The sequence below is a fragment of the Carassius gibelio genome, chromosome B21, assembly GCF_023724105.1.
Source record: "Carassius gibelio isolate Cgi1373 ecotype wild population from Czech Republic chromosome B21, carGib1.2-hapl.c, whole genome shotgun sequence".
NCBI classification, from domain to species: Eukaryota; Metazoa; Chordata; class Actinopteri; order Cypriniformes; family Cyprinidae; genus Carassius; species Carassius gibelio.
Window position 1 is genome coordinate 5203323 of NC_068416.1, and position 20845 is coordinate 5224167.

General features: G+C 37.6%; 1 protein-coding gene across 6 annotated transcripts in view; it reads right to left on the reverse strand.

Moving 5' to 3' along the window:
* Window positions 1–2168: 2168 nt before the first annotated feature.
* LOC127985815 (E3 ubiquitin-protein ligase RNF14-like) overlaps window positions 2169–20845 on the reverse strand; it is a 45264-nt gene continuing 26587 nt past the window's right edge. For 2 of the 6 annotated variants that reach the window (XM_052587990.1, XM_052587989.1), the window contains exons 2-7: window positions 20123–20283; window positions 13867–13997; window positions 12326–12817; window positions 8488–8716; window positions 6322–6476; window positions 2169–3420 (exon numbers count right to left, since the gene is read on the reverse strand). In XM_052587990.1, coding sequence (XP_052443950.1) covers window positions 3286–3420; window positions 6322–6476; window positions 8488–8716; window positions 12326–12817; window positions 13867–13997; window positions 20123–20273 — 1293 coding nt within the window. In that variant the 5' untranslated portion in view covers window positions 20274–20283 and the 3' untranslated portion in view covers window positions 2169–3285. Of the gene's footprint in view, window positions 3421–6321; window positions 6477–8487; window positions 8717–12325; window positions 12818–13866; window positions 13999–20122; window positions 20284–20435; window positions 20629–20845 lie in introns of those variants that run through there. The other 4 variants (XM_052587988.1, XM_052587986.1, XM_052587991.1 and 1 more) reach the window with 4 other exon arrangements.

The window sequence follows — 20845 nt, forward strand, 5'->3', positions numbered from 1 at the left end:
TTCAAATGACTTCATGACTACAGACGTTAGAGCCACAGGCCTGTAGTCATTTAGTCCTGTAATTTTGGGTTTCTTAGGGATGGGGATGATGGTGGAGCATTTGAGGCATGAAGGGACTTCACACAGCTCAAGTGATCTGTTGAAGATCTGTGTGAAGGATGGGGGCCAGCTGGTCAGCACAGGATATCAGACAAGCTGGTGTAACACAATCTGGGCCTGGTGCTTTTTTCTTTTTCTGCTTCCGGAAGACCTGGCGCACCACATCCTCGCTTATCTGAATTGCAGGTGTGGGGGAGAGTGGGGATGCAAGAGGTGTAAATGGTGAGCCCCTTTAGTTGGGCTCTTGAACTGTGAATGCTTTTTCGAGGTTTTTTTTTTTTTTTTTTTTTTACATGTTGTAACAATGCATCTTTGGAACTTGTTATAGCAAAACATTTCAATAGAAAAAAAAATCTAATATAGTTGTTTATAGGTTTAGAAGAACAAACATTCTCTTATTTCTGATCCAATCCCATGTTCCCTCTCTTGTTGAATGTTGAACCTACAGCTAAAGAAGAACTCTGCTTAGCCATAAGTTATGAAAGACTGTTACAAAAATATCACTTATAAAAAAAACTCTTATTTTTTTACAGCATTTTACCGTAAATTCTACCATGGAAATTAACTCCACTCCCACGAGTTTAAAAGCTAGCATTCCTACAATGTTAGTACTGTGAACTTCGTTCATTTGAGTCCACTGAGAATTAATATTTCTTAATATAAAAATGCAAACTTAATGTGTAGTAAAGAAATTAATGCATGACTTTTACTCAAATCACTGTAAAGGAATAAAGTTTGGTTAGTAATGTGAATCTAGTAAAGCTGGTTTAGGAGTTGTTTAATCAGATCTTGAGAGATTTGATGAATTCAAGGCTGTGGCTGAAGTCATTTGTAGTTCTTGTGTTTCTCTTTCCTTTAGTGATTCTGTTTGTTAATAGCAGGTGTTCATCACTCATGCTCAATCATCAATTAATCACAGAATTATCTCATCAACTTCACTAATTCAGTGTTACTCAAACACTCTGTAGTGTGCACACATTATAAGTGTTCACTTAAACCTGAGGATTTTGTTGTGGGGTTTAAAGGGTTAAAGATTTAAGATGAAGAAAAAAGAGCATGAAACATAATTTAACAGTAATAAACTGCAATTCATTTACAGGAAACAAACTGTAGAACAACAGTTATTTACTGGCACCCCTGCTGCCATCCCTGCTGCCAGTAAATAACTGTTTTTCTACAGGCTGTTGCCGTAAATTAATGGTTGCCAGTAAAAAAGTGTTTGTCTACAGTTTTTTGCCGTTAAGTAAAGGAAAAACAGTAATATACTGTAAAATGTAAATGTCAGATTTACCAAATGAAAAAAAAAATAATAATTTAACTAAAATATTTGTGAACATCCATAGAAAAGTATTTATGCAAAGTCATACACTGATAATGAGAGTAAATACTGAACTCAACTGTATTAATGTGTGTTGCACAAGAGACATCTGTTAGTTTAATGTAGTTTTATTGTTCACCATTGTGCTGGAGAGTAGACCTGTGCTTCAGTCAATGATGAGCCACAAATTCTGATCTTTTGCTGGTTTATATAAAGACAGTAAATTTTGATTCTCCTGATACAGTGGTGATATCTGTGTTAAGTATTTCAGCACATACGTGTGAGCCGCAGTGATTTGAGTAAAAGTCATGCATTTAGTTACTTTACTATTACACATTAAGTGTTTGCAGTTTTATATTAAGAAATATTCCTTCTCAGTGGACTCAAATGAAATAAGTTCATAGTAGCAACATCGTAGGAATGCTAGTTTTTAAACTCAAACTGTTTGAAGCAGTGGGAGTGAAGTTAATTTCCATGGTAGAATTTACGGTAAAATACTGAAAAAAAAAAAAAATAAGAGTGGTAAATTAATGATTGAGAGCTGTAAATTAACAGTACTTTACTGGCACTACCCCTGCTGCCAGTAAATTACTGTTATTTAACGGCACAATTTTTTACAGTGTGTCCTATTATTCAGGAGATTATAAGATCAGTGTTTAAAGTAGGAAATATAACTTAAGATTTCCAAACAGTCAGTGTTCCATTACATGTAATAATCCAGTGAGAAACTCAAAGGATGCTCCACCAAATGTTGATTTCATTTAGTTTATTGATAAAGAAAATCTATTCATGACATTAGTTTTGACAGCATCTTTATTTCAGTGTTTTTACACAAGTGCCTAAACTTTTAACAGCACTAGAGATTTCTTGAGTCGTCCCATACAGAACCACGTGTGTAAAAAGTTATGAAACAAATCAATCATGAATTCAACTCTTTCAAAATCATTAGGATAATAAGTAAAGATCATGTCCCATTAAGATATTTAGTAAATCTCCTACTGTAAATATATCTAAACTTTATTTTTGATTAGTAATATGCATTGCTAAGAAGTTCATTTGGACAACTTTAAAGATGATTTTCTCAATATTTACATTTTTTTGCTCCCCCAGATTTTGAAATAGTTGTATTTCAGACAAATATTGTCCTTCGAACAAACCAGACATCAATGGAGAGATGATTTAGTCTTGATGATAGTCTGTCCACCAGTGTTTAGTTACTAAAAAGTAATATATTACTCATTACTAGTTTTTATCAAAATAAATAATTTAGGTTAAAAAGTAAATATTTCATTCTTCATACACCGTCAGTGCACCAGCCATTAACCTTCAGTCATCTGAAATCTATTATACTGTAGACTTGTGTGTAAAACTTTGCATAGAATTCATCCTAAACATGTTCAGATTTGTACTCCAGAAAATGCACCAAATTCAGTTAGTTTGAATTAGATCAATTCAGATAAACTTTCTATTCTTTGAAGAAACCTGAAAAAAAATTATACTCTATTGTTTTCAACATTGACAATAATCAGAAATGTTTCTTGAGCAGTAAATCATCATATTAGAATGATTTCTGAAGATCATGTGATGCTGAAGACTGGAGGAATGATGCTGAAAATACAACTTTGAAATCAGATGAATAAATTATATTTGAAAATATATTCAAATAAAAAACAGTTATTTTAAATAGTAAAAATATTAAAAATTTTTACTGCCTTTTCTGTACTTTGGAGAAAAAATAAATAAATAAATATATATATATAATGATAAAAGCGTTTGACTTGTAGTGCATGATACAGATTTCCTGTAATTTGAGCACAGATGGTTATGTCTTAAGTGAATGTAGATAGCCTCAGCAGAGGAGACGGTTCTCACTGGTTGTAGCAGGGCGAGTCGGGGTCCTTGTAGTGGCTGTAAGGGTCTTTCTTGCAAAGAGCTGTCAGACAGATCCAGCAGAAATAACCGTGACACACCGAACAGGTCATCTTATTACAGCCCATATTCTTCTGCACCAGCGGGAAACACCAGAACACATGAGCACATGAGCATAAACAAAGAGCAGAGCTTAGCACAACACATGAGATTTCAGTTTGCCACAATTTCTCTTTAAATTGTTTTATAGAGATCTCTGGTGGTTTAGCATTTGAAGGCCAGGCACAAATGGAATTAATAGGTGTATATGATAACATTAACAGTACTATTGCAGTGACTAGTACTTTTCCACTTTTGGACCTTTCTAAGCAACAGTAGTCGTCATCGTTTGGTTAACTTCAAGAGCAGTGAAAGGGAGAGAACCACATACAGTATTGTTCAAAATAATAGCAGTACAATGTGACTAACCAGAATAATCAAGGTTTTTAGTATATTTTTTATTGCTACGTGGCAAACAAGTTACCAGTAGGTTCAGTAGATTGTCAGAAAACAAACAAGACCCAGCATTCATGATATGCACGCTCTTAAGGCTGTGCAATTGGACAATTAGTTGAAAGGGGTGTGTTCAAAAAAATAGCAGTGTCTACCTTTGACTGTACAAACTCAAAATTATTTTGTACAAACATTTTTTTTTTTCTGGGATTTAGCAATCCTGTGAATCACTAAACTAATATTTAGTTGTATGACCACAGTTTTTTAAAACTGCTTGACATCTGTGTGGCATGGAGTCAACCAACTTGTGGCACCTCTCAGCTGTTATTCCACTCCATGATTCTTTAACAACATTCCACAATTCATTCACATTTCTTGGTTTTGCTTCAGAAACAGCATTTTTGATATCACCCCACAAGTTCTCAATTGGATTAAGGTCTGGAGATTGGGCTGGCCACTCCATAACATTAATTTTGTTGGTTTGGAACCAAGACTTTGCCCATTTACTAGTGTGTTTTGGGTCATTGTCTTGTTGAAACAACCATTTCAAGGGCATGTCCTCTTCAGCATAGGGCAACATGACCTCTTCAAGTATTTTAACATATGCAAACTGATCCATGATCCCTGGTATGCGATAAATAGGCCCAACACCATAGTAGGAGAAACATGCCCATATCATGATGCTTGCACCTCCATGCTTCACTGTCTTCACTGTGTACTGTGGCTTGAATTCAGAGTTTGGGGGTCGTCTCACAAACTGCCTGTGGCCCTTGGACCCAAAAAGAACAATTTTACTCTCATCAGTCCACAAAATGTTCCTCCATTTCTCTTTAGGCCAGTTGATGTGTTCTTTGGCAAATTGTAACCTCTTCTGCACATGCCTTTTTTTTAACAGAGGGACTTTGCGGGGGATTCTTGAAAATAGATTAGCTTCACACAGACGTCTTCTAACTGTCACAGTACTTACAGGTAACTCCAGACTGTCTTTGATCATCCTGGAGGTGATCATTGGCTGAGCCTTTGTCATTTCGGTTATTCTTCTATCCATTTTGATGGTTGTCTTCCGTTTTCTTCCACGTCTCTCTGGTTTTGCTCTCCATTTTAAGGCATTGGAGATCATTTTAGCTGAACAGCCTATCATTTTTTGCACCTCTTTATAGGTTTTCCCCTCTCTAATCAACTTTTTAATCAAAGTACGCTGTTCTTCTGAACAATGTCTTGAACGACCCATTTTCCTCAGCTTTCAAATGCATGTTCAACAAGTGTTGGCTTCATCCTTAAATAGGGGCCACCTGATTCACACCTGTTTCTTCACAAAATTGATGACCTCAGTGATTGAATGCCACACTGCTATTTTTTTGAACACACCCCTTTCAACTAATTCAACTAATTGCCCAATTGCACAGCCTTAAGAGCGTGCATATCATGAATGCTGGGTCTCATTTGTTTTCTGAGAATCTACTGAACCTACTGGTAACTTGTTTGCCACGTAGCAATAAAAAAAATACGAAAAACCTTGATTATTCTGGTTAGTCACATTGTACTGCTATTATTTTGAACAATACTGTATCTATTTTTTTGCATCCCATTTGCTGCATTAAAAATACCAGTGCATTAAGTGAAAACCTTTTTTTTTTTTTCATGCAAAGGTTATATAAAATAAAGAATAAAGTTATAAATGTGCATACATAAAAAAAGGCAAATAGAAAAAAATTAGAGGATTTACAATATATCAGTTTTGTGGAAAAGGTCCATAGTTCTTAATCACTGGACCAAAAACATTCCTAATATACAATTTTGATATTATTTTCTTGACTTTAAATATGACTTTACATATTGAAGTTAAATATGTTGAACTCAAATTATGAGGTGGTCTTTCTCAGCAACACAAAATGAACAAAACTTCATGAGGACCTGCTAAATTTGGCGCCACCTACAGGTCAAAAGATCCAAACATTTTTTATTTTTGCTCAAAACTCTTGAAAAGTTTTTAAGAAAATGCTTCTACATTTGCATCTGCAGAATTCTTGGGTCATGCCCTGATGATACCTTATGTTTGCTGTTTAGCATTCAGAATTTCTTCCAGCTTAAACGGTTTGTTGTATTGGCTTTAAATCACTGTCAGCTTGTCCTGAAGAAGCCAGTTTAGTTTAGACAGCAGCACTATAGTATTTAGAATATATAAAGCTTTCTTTGTTGATAAGAGTGTTGTGGAAAGTCACTTTTACATAACAATACTGCATTACTCCATAAATAACAACTAAATGCATTACTTAATATTTATTGAAAGTAATGCATTATGTTGCTTTTTCGTAACCTGAAATAGTCTTGCTTATATACAGTATGTTTATATATATCTTATATCTCATATATGTTTTTTTAAATAACTTATATTTTATATATCACACCAAAAGTTAAATTTATAAGCCTCAGGCTGAAGGAAGTTCTTTTACACCTCACTCCTGATTTCTCTTAACACGGGACAGTAAATATGTCAGTGAAGAAATGGTAAACCAATGTATGCACGTGTCTTTAGTACTGACCTCTATGTTAGTGCCACAGCAAGGGCACTGTTTACAGTTAACCTTTACCCAGTCTGTGCAGAGAGAGTCCAACACCCTCTGAATGGCATGCCTCTCTTCGATCTTATTCCACTCTTCGCTCGCAGAATTATCCTCATCTTGCATACGTAAATCATCTGGTAAAGAAACACACAGCTTTTCAACAAACTAACAAAGTGTGTGGACTTCACATTCTTTAGCACTGAGCATCTAATATACGATACGATATTATGTCTAACATCCGACACAAGCTACTCTTTAGCCTCTGGTGTTGGGAGTCACACTTGTGTTGTTGCTGTCTAAAGTGACCAGACACCTAAAATGTCATTGGTCTATAATTTTAAGTAAAATCAGTGTAATAAATTTTTGTTCAATAATATTTTTCAATTTTCTTTTGTATTTTTATAGAATTTATTATTACAAATAAATATATATGTAAAAAAATTATGATCAATTGTCCAATTAAAAAATTATATATATATATATATATATATATATATATATATATATATATATATATATATATATAACTTTTCCATTATGGCAGTATTTCATGTTAAAATAGAGACAATGGCTACATTTAGATGTACACTTTTTGTGCTGAATTGGACTGAACTCATGATTGATGAATCTGATTGTAGTGCTCACATGAATGCTTAATAAAGTGATCGGGTTGATGTGCATGTTTATATGTCTCAAGCTTCAAATCGGAATGTGTTTTTTTTTTTTTTTTTTTTTACATGAGCACACTGCTCAAAAAATGAAAAGTGACATAAAGATAATATCGAGTTTCTCACTGTTTGCACATAATAATTCTACCCTACAGTTTCTTTGCTTTTACCAGCAAATTGATATTTACTCATTTATGGATAAATATACATATAAATCACTGTGCTGTGATACTGTGATACTTTATTACAAAAAAAAAAAAAAAAAAAAACATAAGCCCCTCTCCGCAGCCACAATGGTCTGTCTGTGGATGAGTATCCAAAACAAGGCTGTCCTGCTCCACTTCACAGTTGCTGAGTGGAAGGAGCATTTTATAATGCATCATTGCACATGCACAATCCTTTAAGCTTCATGGTTCAAGTGTTTACATGCATACTCAATCGTATTAGAAGAGGAATAAACCTCCCCCTTCAATCTGATCGAAATGGGGTTGGTCTATTTTGCACTCTTGATATTTTAGAGTGTCGCCCCTTCATTGCTGTGCACATTTTTTCAGCATCATGAATAATTTGTATATTGTACACACAATGTACTTTTGCATATTTCCCATTCATTTCAAATAAAACAATTAAAACATTTTTTTTATGATCGTTTAGCTCTTCCGAATCAAGTCAACAATTTTTTTTTGTGTGGTCACATAGCGACTATCGTAAAAGCCATTCTGATGAAGTAGTAAATTTTTAGAGATGGATCAACATGAACATTTTGTCCGATACTGTTAACCGATATTTTTTTATATATGAAAACCAATAACCGATATGTTGGCCGATAAATCTGAATCCCAATTTTTATGTAATTTCTGAGAGCCTGATTACAAGAAGGTCTCACCATTAAATGCCATTAAACACTTCAACATAAATCAAACATAAATGAGCCTTACAAATAAATAAAACTATGCAATCAAGTCACTGGACAACATTACTATGTAAAAAATAAAATAAAAAATCATATGCCATGGATAAATTTAATGGAATAACCTCCAAACTGACAATAATATAATTATTTTTAATAAACTATATGAAACTAATAAGATAAAAATAAAAGTGGTGGTTATTACTAATAATATATCAATTATTTTGGAAAAGAAGTATCTTAAATTAATAGCTACCATTGTTTCAAATAGCAGCACTTCTATTTAAGCTATTTGTGCATTGTTGCTGAAGAGCTGAATGAACACTGGTAAACTGTAACACTGTCAGATATATTTATACATAAACATGATAATACAACTTATATATATATATACAAAAATATGCAAATGTACAAGTGGACTCAAAGTAAGTTATGTGCTAACTAGACTATAACTTATGTTGTGAAATGCACTCTTCCCATAACAACGTGCTTATCGGGCGCACAAAGATTCCATAACATTACGTAATATCGGCTTTAATATATCAGCAACAGGTGTGAATATCTCACCATCAGTCGGTATGCAGTTATTGAGGCCGTGATAGGTCCTCTTACAGAGCGTACAGAAGGGATATTTGCAGGCGGGACAGATGCCCATGTTTGAGTCTGGCTCCACCATCACCGCCATAGAGCAGCTTATACGAGGACAATACACCACATCCTTCATCAGGTCAAGACTTGACTGCAACAGGAGACGATCATAGCGTGCAAACTCGTCTTTGCTCACAAGAAGTTTCACCTGTTACACGAGCAGACTGTCAGTCTACATTCAGAATACAAATATTCATTCAAGGTTCAGAGATTTACTGGCCTTGCCACAAAAATAAATAAATGGAAAGAATTGCTTTGCTGTCTTTTACTCATTATTGGTATGAATAAGGTTAAGTCATGAAAATTGTAGTTACCAGTAGGGGTGTGTGATATATCTCAGATAAAAAGCCTCTTAGAACCGAATGTGGTTAGAATGCAGAGATAAATATCTCTGTATGTTTTTTTTTTTGTTTTTTTTTGGCACGTTATGATGTGGTTAAGTAATATCATACAAGGAAAAGTGGCGCTAATTTTCCTGAATATTAGCCCATGAGTGCGATAGTGAATGAGATATTGATTTTATACAACAATTCAAAAATAATTAAGTGAATATTGAGTGAGTTGCATTTTAGATAAGATATTATCTTTTTTTAGTTTTTTTTTTTTGCCATGAAAATATTTTCTAACAAAGCCAGATCAGAACATTAGTGCAACTCAGAGCATTCAGTCCTAAATAAATCTATGAGTCAATGATTCAATAATCTATTCATGAAGAATGAAATGAAACATCTGTTTGAATAAATCACTTCAATGAATGAATTAAAATGGAAATTATATATATATATATTAGGGGTGCTCCGATCACGATCGGCCGATCGTTATGCGTATCTCGTCAGTAAAGCCGGTTATTTAATCAGCGGTTAATTCCATCAGGTGCGTGATTTCACATAGAGCAGCTGTTACTACACAGAGCCATTGTTAATAGAAAAGATGCACAAATCACGTTAATTTTCAGCGTTTTTTGGCGCATCTTCTCGGTTAACAACGGCCTTGTGTAGTAACAGCTGCTCTATGTGAAATCACGCACCTGATGGAATTAACCGCTGATTAGAAAACCGGCTTTACTGACGAGATGCGCATTAACGATCGGCCGATCGTGATCGGAGCACCCCTAATATATATATATATATATATATATATATATATATATATATATATATATATATATATATATATATATATATATATATACAATTTTTGATATCACCAGAAAAACTACTAGCAAAAGAATATTAAAATACTAACACACTGGGGAAGTCGTGGCCTAATGGTTAGAGGGTTGGACTCCCAATCGAAGGCTTGTGAGTTCTAGTCTCGATCAATCAAACATAACATACACTACAGTCTTCACTGCATAGATTAATGCTTATTAAAGCCACAAAATTATTCAGTCAAGAGCAATAAGTAAATATCTTTTTCATTTGTTGATTAATGACATAAACAGCAGCAAGTACAGGTGCTTCTCAATAAATCAAAATTTCTTGGAAAAGTTCATTTATTTCTGTAATTCAACTCCATCCATCCATCATCTTCCGCTTATCCGGGGCCGGGTCGCGGGGGCAACAGTCTAAGCAGAGACACCCAGACTTCCCTCTCCCTAGCCACTTCTTCCAGCTCTTCCGGGAGGACCCCGAGGCGTTCCCAGACCAGCCGGGAGACATAGTCCCATATAGACTCCAGCGTGTCCTAGGTCTTCCCCGGGGCCTCCTCCCGGTGAGACGTGCCTGGAACACCTCCCTGGGAAGGCGTCCAGGAGGCATCCGAAATAGATGCCCGAGCCACCTCAGCTGGCTCCTCTCGATGTGGAGGAGTAACGGCTCTACTCTGAGCTCCTCCCGAGTGACTGAGCTTCTCACCCTATCTCTAAGGGAGCGCCCAGCCACCCGACGGAGAAAGCTCATTTCGGCCGCCTGTATCCGGGATCTTGTCCTTTTGGTCATGACCCACAGCTCATGACCATAGGTGAGAGTAGGAACGTAGATTGACCGGTAAATCGAGAGCTTTGCCTTACAGCTCAGCTCCTTCTTCACCACGACAGACCGGTACACAACCGCATTACTACAGAAGCTGCACCGATCCGTCTGTCAATCTCACGTTCCATCCTTCCCTCACTCGTGAACAAGACCCCAAGATACCTGAACTCCTCCACTTGAGGCAGGAACTCTCCACCAACCTGAAGTGAGCAATCCACCCTTTTCCGACTGATTGTGGGCTCACCACCTGCAGGAGGGAGCGTAAGGGGCCGGTGCATAGTGGATCGGGCGACAGTCATAGGCGAGACCCCCGACGACCCGATCTCTGTAATTCAACTCAAATTGTGAAACTCATGTAATACGTAAATTCAATGCACACAGACTGAAGTAGTTTATGTCTTTGTTTTTTTTTGTGATGTTTTTGGCTCACATTACCCACCAATTCACTATCTCAACAAATTAGAATATGGTGACAAGCTAATCAGCTAATAAACTCAAAACACCTGGAAAGGTTTCCTGAGATTTCAAAATGGTCACTCAGCTTGGTTCACTATGCTACACAATCATGGGGAAGACTGCTGATCTGACAGTTGTCCAGAAGACAATCATTGACACCCTTCACAAGGAGGGTAAGCCACAAACATTCATTGCCAAAGAAGCTGGCTGTTCACAGAGTGCTGTATCCAAGCATGTTAACAGAAAGTTGAGTGGAAGGAAAAAGTATAGAAGCAAAAGATGCACATCTAACCGAGAGAACCGCAGCCTTATGAGGAATTTCAAGCAAAATCAATTCGAGAATCTGAGTAAACTTCACCAGGAATGTACTGAGGCTGTGGTCAAGGCATCAAGAGCCATCACACACAGACATGTCAAGGAATACAAGGAATTGGCTACAGTAGTCTTTTCCTCTTGTTAAGCAACTCCTTAGGCGTCTTACCTGGGCTAAGGAGAAGAAGAACTGGACTGTTGCCCAGTTGTCCAAAGTCCTCTTTTCAGATGAGAGCATGTTTTGTATTTCATTTGGAAACCAAGGTACTAGAGTCTGGAGCTAGGGTGGAGAAGCTCATAGCCCAAGTTGCTTGAAGTCCAGTGTTAAATTTCCACAGTCGTTGATGATTTGGGGTGCAATGTCATCTCTCCATTGGTCCACTGTGTTTTTTGAAAAACAAAGTCACTGCACCCTTTTACCAATAAATTTTGGAGCACTTCATGCTTCTTCTGCTGACCAGCCTTTTGAAGATGCTGATTTTATTTTCCATCAGGATTTGGCACCTGCCCACACTGCCAAAAGCACCAAAAGTTGGTTAAAATGACCATGGTGTTGGTGTGCTTGACTGGCCAGCAAAAATACTTTCCAGAAGAACAACAGTTCACTAAAAATGCTTTTTTATTATTATTATTGGTTTTATGAAGTATTCTAATTTGTTGAGATGGGTTGTTAAATGTTAAATGTGAGCCAAATCATCACAATTAAAAGAACCAAAGACTAAAACTACTTCAGTCTGTGTGCACTGAATTTATTTAATACACAAGTTTCACAATTTGAGCTGAATTACTGAAATGAACTTTTCCACAACATTCTAATTTATTGAGAAGCACCTGTATATTAAACTGCTGTCACTTTAAGACCTAATGCGCAGATCTAATGGACCCAGAAAATCTGAAAGTGTTTTGTTTTGTATTTGGATTAAAAAAAAAATGTTTGTACATTTTTAACAGAGTATGAATAGATTACATTCATACTCACACTATAGCATAATTATATCAGAGCAGATAGGAGATACCTGTGAAGGAGTGGCCATGGACACACACTTTGGATCAGGGCAGGTAAGGCACTGGACCTTTCCGTCCCTAATCTGGATCTGAAAGTATTCCTTCATGCAGGACTTGCAGTACACATGCTGACACTCTTTGAAGAGCAGTGATTCCGATCCGAGCTTATCTAAGAAACAGATGCTGCAGCAGAATACCGTCCCATCAAACACCTTCTGATTTTGAGCTTCGTCAAAATCTAGCAGCTGACTCAGTATATCTGTGCGAGCGTCGACTTCTTGCACAGCTCTTGGGTCTAAATCTTGCACTTTACATTTTTCCCCAGAAACGTCCGCTGCTTGTTTTAGGCCAGATTCACTCTCAATGCTCTGGATTTCCAGCGGTGACTGGATTCCCAGGAAGTCCAGAGTCTCTTCCTTGAGGAACTGCATCCAGGTAAAAAGAATCACGTTGCCTTGGTTCTCCTCCCAAAGCTCATCCAGTCTCCTGCAAAGCGCAGTTATCTGATGGAGTGAGAGCGGAAGGTTATTGTAATCAACCATGATTAGAAGTTGCTTAAACAGACGTGTTTCAGTCACTATTTCATTTTCATTCCATTGAAACATTAAGATAGAGAAAAATAGTGGAGAGTTTTAAAATCATGATGATACATTCTTTGCCCTTTTAAGTCTACATAAAATTGTAATGCTTAATAATCACCAAATATATGATTAAATTTAATTGTTTACTTTAAATTAAAAACGATTTCGTATTTACTTTTCAAACAGATCGATCTGAGCCTCAATGATTTGATGATAAAGAATTTCTTTGAAAAAGAAAGGCCTTAATGCTCAAAATAGTTTTTTTTTGTGTACATAAAGGTATGTGTGTGTGTGTGTGTGTGTGTGTAGCTCGAATCTGCATGTATCCATGCACAGGTCCAAGACCTTTATAATTTCAAGCACACTTGAACATTATGTCAACATAAACATGTTCATGTTTTTCAGTATGACCCATTCATTCATTCATTGGTAATTTTTGACCGAGAACACCACAAGCATTACTTTGTGTAATTTTGTACAAGATAAAAGCATTTCAAAACAAACTTACTGGTTAAACATTAATGTACACTAGTGGGACAATTGTTAAAATTTTACTAATATTGACAACATTATCAACAAATAATGATTTTTATGTATATGACCTAAACACTACCAGAGTGTTCAGTACACTCTTAAAAATAAAGGAGCTTTACAGCGATGCCATATAAAATTGTTTTTGTCTAAATGTAACCTTTAACATGTGAAGAACCTTTCTCTTTCACATAAGCTTCTTTGTGGCGAAAGAAGTTTCATCAGATTATAACAAGCCAAGAAAGATGGTGACCAAAGACCAAAAATAACTGCCATCGCTGTGAAGCATCTTTTAAGCACCTTTATTTTTAAGAGTGTATAGTAGTGAAGTGATGTATTGTCTGAGTGAAACAGCTTAGAGAAACAGTTTTGATTCAGTATTACCAATTAAAAAGAATGAATCAGAATGATAAAAGAGCACATTACTAAACAGGACTCACCTGGACTCTTGTGAGCCAGTTGGAGCTTAGAACAAAAAGTGGAGCCGAAGCTGAAGGATAATTAGCCGGGAATCTAAAACTCAGAACCAGTGGACATAGAAATGATAGACGATGCTCAGTGGAGGTATGTCCTGGAAATAAGAAGAAAACATTCAGACTCTATTCATAGTAGTATATTTTTATTCAATGCCATGCCAGCATCTTAGGCTATTTTCATGGCAAAAACTATTGTAAATACAATAAAAACCAGAAGAAAACCACAAGATTTTTTACATGAACATGTGTAGCATCTGCTTAGGATCATGTACGATTGTTTGGGATTTATGTTATAGGGATTCCTATAGCCTTTTGACATTTGCATATAAATGACAGAATCTGGCCCCGTGGTATGCAGTTATATGGGTGCTTAATGGTAAATAGTAATGTTAACCCTAACCCTAGTCCCATTATCTGGAAGATGATGAACAGATCAACTCTCGGGTCTCCCCATCCGACTTCTTATCGACTTATTCTCAATACACAACACACACACACACACACACACACACACACACACACACACACACACACACACACACACAAAAACTTTTCTTCATTTAGAATATAATTAATCATTTACAAATGTATCTGGTATACGCATGTATTATTTGTATGTTTCACTATTGCAGTAGCCTAGTAACAATTCTTTATTTGTATTAGTTAGACTCTCAATACTTATATTTAGGTAAATGAGTGTATATCTGCTTTAAGATCTTTTTAGATGTATTGTCCTTGGTATCAAATTGATCTGCTTTTTATTCCTCAAACAATTCTGTACACTATGTGATTGTCAAATGCATCTTACTGTTTGTACCATAGTTTTGGGTAAAACTACACAAGTTCCCCAGACTAGCAATAAACATGCAAATGGACCATAAACAGAGAAAAAGAAAGTTTTTCCTGCTTAAAATTCATGCCTCTGATTGGGCATTCCACCCTAAAGGTGGGTGTGAACAGAAATTGTTAAAATTCATTATCTTTGGATAATCTGCGCTCAGAAACCATTGCTTTTCAAGACGAACACTATCCAAGACTCCTCAAACTTACCTTTTGAGTTCGATTTTCCAGCTGTTTTTTTATCTTCAAAAGAACTTTGTCAATCTGCTGTGTACTTTCCTATCTTCAGAAGAACCAGAGGAAAATCTCCAGCTTACCTCTAAAAGAACTAATCAAGAACCTCCGTTCAGGACTCTTGTTCAGGAATGAAACCAATGCAAGTAACCGTTTACAACTATTTAGATGCGTGTTTAAGTTTGAGCCCCTTGATTATTTGATGATTCTCATTAGGTTATGGTTAATTGATGTGAAATACTGCCATTCTTTTGCTATTCCTTTTCTCTTCCTTACTTTCCTTCATTCTGTATATGTACATCTATATGTCTTGCTTGGTTTAGTAATATGTTAGGTTTAGGTTCATTTATTAAATCCCTTATATTACCAATTGATTCAAATAATTGTAATATCAATTGTACTACAGTTAATTCTTAAATCTAATCTAAATATTCATTATTAATTATAACCAGTTATAATTAATCGTAAATATTTCCCTTTTGAGCTAATTTGCTACACATGTGATAACAATTCTATAACTTTTTCTGTCAAAACTATACTAATAGTTTTCATCCACCATTAATACAATCTGTTTGTGAGAAATTGGGATATAGACACATAACCAGTGTTGGGGAGAAACTAGTTACATGTAACTGAATTACGTAATTTAATTATAAATTAAATGTAACTGTAATCAGTTACAGTTCCTAAAAAATGTCTACTTAAATTACAGATACTTTTGAAAATGTTAATGATTACAAAGGGGATACATTTGAATTTTGTCATACACACAAACACACCCCTACACACACACACACACACACACACAGCACAACCATCAGACATGCTTTATAAGCATTGGACTTCCTCTCACACACGGCCGAGTATTGTTCAGCCCATATCCCTCTCCATGCGATACCAAGCCATTCTGTTTTTGTTTTCTTAGTCTTGTTATGGTTCATAGTTTTCATAGTCTCATCTTAGTTTTTCTAGTTTTCATAGTTTAGTCTTTTTATTGCCTTGCCTTGCCTTGTCATGCTTTGACCCTTTGCTCTGGATTCTGGATTACCCCTCTTGCGTAGCCCTCTGGATATTGCTCGCTCATCGAAGACCCACGCTTGTCCTAGGAAAATTCATCTTGCCCTCTATATACCTGTCTGTCAGCATTTGACCCATGCCTGTAATGACCACGTCTCTGTGTAATAAAACTTGCACATGGATCTGCAAGTCTCACGACTCATCGGCCCCATTACACACACACGCCTACACACCTATATACACACAAACACACCTACACACACACTTTAACTGATATCTTTGATAAATTGCATGGATTGCTCTAAAGTATGAGATACCAATATTTCAGGAGTTTACAACACATGATTAACAGTTTTTTGCCCCCCAAGGAATTGTTAGATACCAATGTTTCCTATCTATAAACAAATATTTTGTTTAAAAAACAGTATCATAGCAACTAAACTATTTTGTGTTAAGTTTTTAAATATGTATTTAACCTCAGAATAATCTCAAAGTAATAAGGGTGCTAAAATCCGATTTTGTGGTGGCTGTGTTTTAAATTAAATTACTATAATCTTAATTCAAGTGATGAAGGTGATCAGTGTTGAGCACTAACCGTAAGGTTAAGGTTTGAAAACATAGATGTTTAGAAAAGTAATCAGTTCCCTATCTGTCGGTCACTACGAGTTATGTCGAACGGCATATGGGGTCTCACCTGGGAGGCCAATCATCTCTGAGTTTAAGAGAAAACGCCAATGAAAATTGGCTAGTGGATTTAACATACATGAGCCACTCCTTGTGCCAACGGGTATAAAGAGGGCGACAGGTGCATCCACTCATTAGATTTTTGCTTTGGAGCCAAGTGGTGGTATGAAAGCTATTATACTCCACAAAGCCATTCGTCTGCTGTGTCGGGAAGCTGTTCTGGTTGGCGGTACGGCGCAAACAACGGTGTCCCTTTCACTGATTCCCCTGGGCGCTTCAACTAAGAGAGCAGATTTCCTAAAAGAGCAAATCACAGACGATTTGCATCTTTTTAAAAACGCCGTTTCATCCACATCCTTCTGGATACGGTTGTTTCCTGTTCTCTGACAATGGCCACCATCGTTGTCTTTCGTGTCTGGGCATTCAGCACGCTGAAGGCGCGTTCGTGGATGGTTCATGCACGTACTGCGTGTGTGACCATGGCAACGCTGCGATCGCGTCTCTCCTTTCTTAAAGGGAAAGGAGCAGACCCCTCTGTCACTACCCGTTACGGTTTCTCTGTCATGAGCAGAGGACCGCTGGCTAGTGCTCTGGGAGATTTGAAGGTGACAATGAGATCTTCTCCACCGGGCCACGCCTCACGGACCTCTTACCCCTTCCGCAGTGTTTGTCCTGTGCGGCTGCTGGGTGATTTTGCTGGGCTGTCTTCTGGCAGTCCCAACGGGTCATTCAGTTTGCCGGCGGGGATCAGATGTCGATTGCAGCATCGGGGATGGGCTGTTGACCTCTGTGGATGAAGATTCTGCGGGGCTGCCCCCCTTGGGTGTTATCGCCACTGCCGAATTTGACCCAGAGTTAACAGCGTACTTTCATGTCTCGATCCTCCTTCGCCACAGACCATTTCTGCAGTTTGCATTCGAGGGTCAGGCATGGCAGTACAAAGTCCTCCCCTTCGGGCTCTCCCTGTCCCCCTGTGTCTTCACGAAGCTTGCGGAGGGTGCCCTTGCCCCACTCTGGGAAGTGGGCGTCAGGATCCTCAACTATCTCGACAACTGGCTCATTATGGCCCTGTCCTGAGAGTAGTTGTGCGATCACAGGGACTTGGTGCTCCAGCACCTCAGTTAGTTGGGGCTTCAGGTCAACCGAGAAAAGAGCAAGCTATCTCCTGTGCAGAGAATCTCTTATCTCGGTATGGAGTTAGACTCAGTGAGTATGACGGCATGGCTTACCAGCGAGCATGCCCAGTCAGTGCTGAACTGCCTGAGTTCCTTCAGAGGCAGGACAGTGGTACCACTGAAACACTTTCAGAGGCTCCTGGGGCATATGGCATCCTCAGCTGCAGTCACGCAGCAGTCATGGTACACATCGTGTCACCATCACACCGATGTGTCGGCGCCGATTCAGCCCCTGGTTGGACCTTGCCTTTCTACGGGCCGGCGTGCCCTTAGAACAAGTGTCCCGGCATGTTGTTGTCACAACAGCCTTGCCGTTGCTGTGTCCCATAAGAGTGCTTCACATATACGTGGACCGCACCCATAGCTTCAGAAGCTCTGAGCAGCTCCTAATCTGCTTTAGAGGTCAGCAGAAGGGGAAGGCTGTCTCCAAGCAGAGGTTGGCCCAATGGATAGTGGATGCCATCGCCTTGGCGTACCATTCCCAAGGTAACTTTGTGTAGACATACAATTTATTAGCACTTAACATAACATGTCTAGACGTCTTTAAGCAATTTTACTTGTGTTGTCAAATAGGCTAGACCTCAATATGCTCAGATTTTGTCGTAATGTATTACTTTAGTATTTGTATTATTAGTTACGGTGTACTCAACTGCCTTGTCCTGCCTTGTTTTGACAGGTCCAAGTTTACCTCAGTTTTTGTTTACTACTGGACTTGATTAGTCCAAGGAGCACTTTGAATACTTGTTCTATTTTTGCTGTATACTTAAAGGGTTAGTTCGCCCAAAAATGAAAATTATGTCATTAATAACTCACCCTTATGCTGTTCCAAAAATGTAAGGCCTCCTTTTATCTTCGGAACACAGTTTAAGATATTTTAGATTTAGTCCGAGAGCTCTCAGTCCCTCCATTGAAGCTGTGTGTACGGTATACTGTCCATGTCCAGAAAGGTAAGAAAAACATCATCAAAGTAGTCCATGTGACATCAGAGGGTCCGTTGGAATTTTTTGAAGCATCGAAAATACATTTTGGTCAAAAAATAGCAAAAACGACGACTTTATTCAGCATTGTCTTCTCTTCCGTGTCTGTGTGAGAGAGAGTTCAAATCAAAGCAGCTGGATTCATGTACTCAAACAGTACATTGACTGAACTGCTGTGATAAACACCGAGCCGAGCCAGATAACGAACAATAGACTGACTCGTTCACGAGTGAAGAACCATTTCTGTCAGACGTGTCCGATTCGTGAACCGAGGAGCTGATGATACTGCGCATGTGTGATTCAGCATGAAGCAGACCGATACACAGAGCGTCTGAACTGAACTGATTCTTTTGGTGATTGATTCTGAACTGATTCTGTGCTATTGTTATGAGCGCGGGTAAACTGAAGGCTTGAATCAAGGGCAATCATCGCCAATGACGCCATAACGTTGAGTGCAAAAGAACTGGTGAACCCTTTTCTTCAACCAGTTTATTGGATGGAACTGTCCGAAAGAACTACTGGTGATCCGAACACAGATGCAACCGCTTCTTCACTCGTGAACGAGTCAGTCTATTGTTGAGTACATGAATTACTCCGGGATATTGGTTTGTTGAACTTAGAGGGAGTGTCAGCCACATTAAAAAAGTTAACAGCTTAAGTCATTTGTGGATTAATGCGTATTAGAGATGCGAACCGTTTAAAACGATTCAGTTCGATTTGGTGAACTGAATGATTCGTTCGCGAACCGGAAATCCAGCCAAAATGTATTTTCGATGCTTCAAAAAATTCCAACGGACCCTCTGATGTCACATGGACTACTTTGATGATGTTTTTCTTACCTTTCTGGACATGGACAGTACACCGTACACACAGCTTCAATGGAGGGACTGAGAGCTCTCGGACTAAATCTAAAATATCTTAAACTGTGTTCCGAAGATAAAAGGAGGCCTTACATGTTTGGAACAGCATAAGGGGGAGTTATTAATGACATAATTTTCATTTTTGGGCGAACTAACCCTTTAATACATTTTGGAAAATAAACAACTTAAATTTAATCTGTATACATTTTGTGGAAAATAATTTATTTTTAGTGTAATTGAACACTTTGTATATTGACCCCCCAAAATAATACCTTGCCACCCCTTTGCCACCCCTGTTTTAAAAGTCTAGCTCCGCCACTGGATGGCAATGGAAATTAAATAGGTTACATTGTAATCTGTAACATTTCCATTTCCAAAGTAAGCTTCCCAACACCGACTAGAACAAAGTTCCACCACCTGCTGATCGTCTCACCCTTGACTAGCAGTGTGAAGTTCGGAGGAAGCTCCAGACACAGATGGATCTCGCCCTCCTTCGCTGACTCGGCCCTGCGGAACTCTTTTTCATCATAGATGCTCGCTAGAGCAAGCAGCTCATCTTCTTGTGCTTCCTGGTCGGTTGACATCGCAACATTCCTGAGATGAATGTGAAACCAAACAATTAATAAACTCTACAAAAACTATATGTACAATAAACAGCGTTACCATACATGTTCAGAACTTATAAATGCTGTATTTCTGACTAAATCTGAAGAGAAACACATAGGCAAATATTATAAGTTACTTGCCTAAGTATATTTGCTTTCTCCTTCTGTTCTAGAGAGGTGACAGTCTTGGAAAGATATTACTACCGCCGCACATTTACATAATATTCAACTATTGTAGACAAACATCCTTAAATATGCTGCTTAAAGCTGCATATTATTTAAACTCGAGGATGTTCTGACCATAGACTGTATAAAAACAGGATTTGACACGTCATGGTTGCGCATAAAGCGTAAGGGACCGTCTCAAAAATCCAATCAGTGTCCAGGGGAGTGTTAACAAAAAAAATTATCATTTAGTTACTCCCAATTTCATCCCAACCCCACAAGACTTTTTTTCATCTTTCCTTATCCTGTTATAGCATCTATTTGTAGTTCAAGCAACCAAAATTTACAACCAAAAAGTGTGAACATCACATTAGTTTACACAGAAG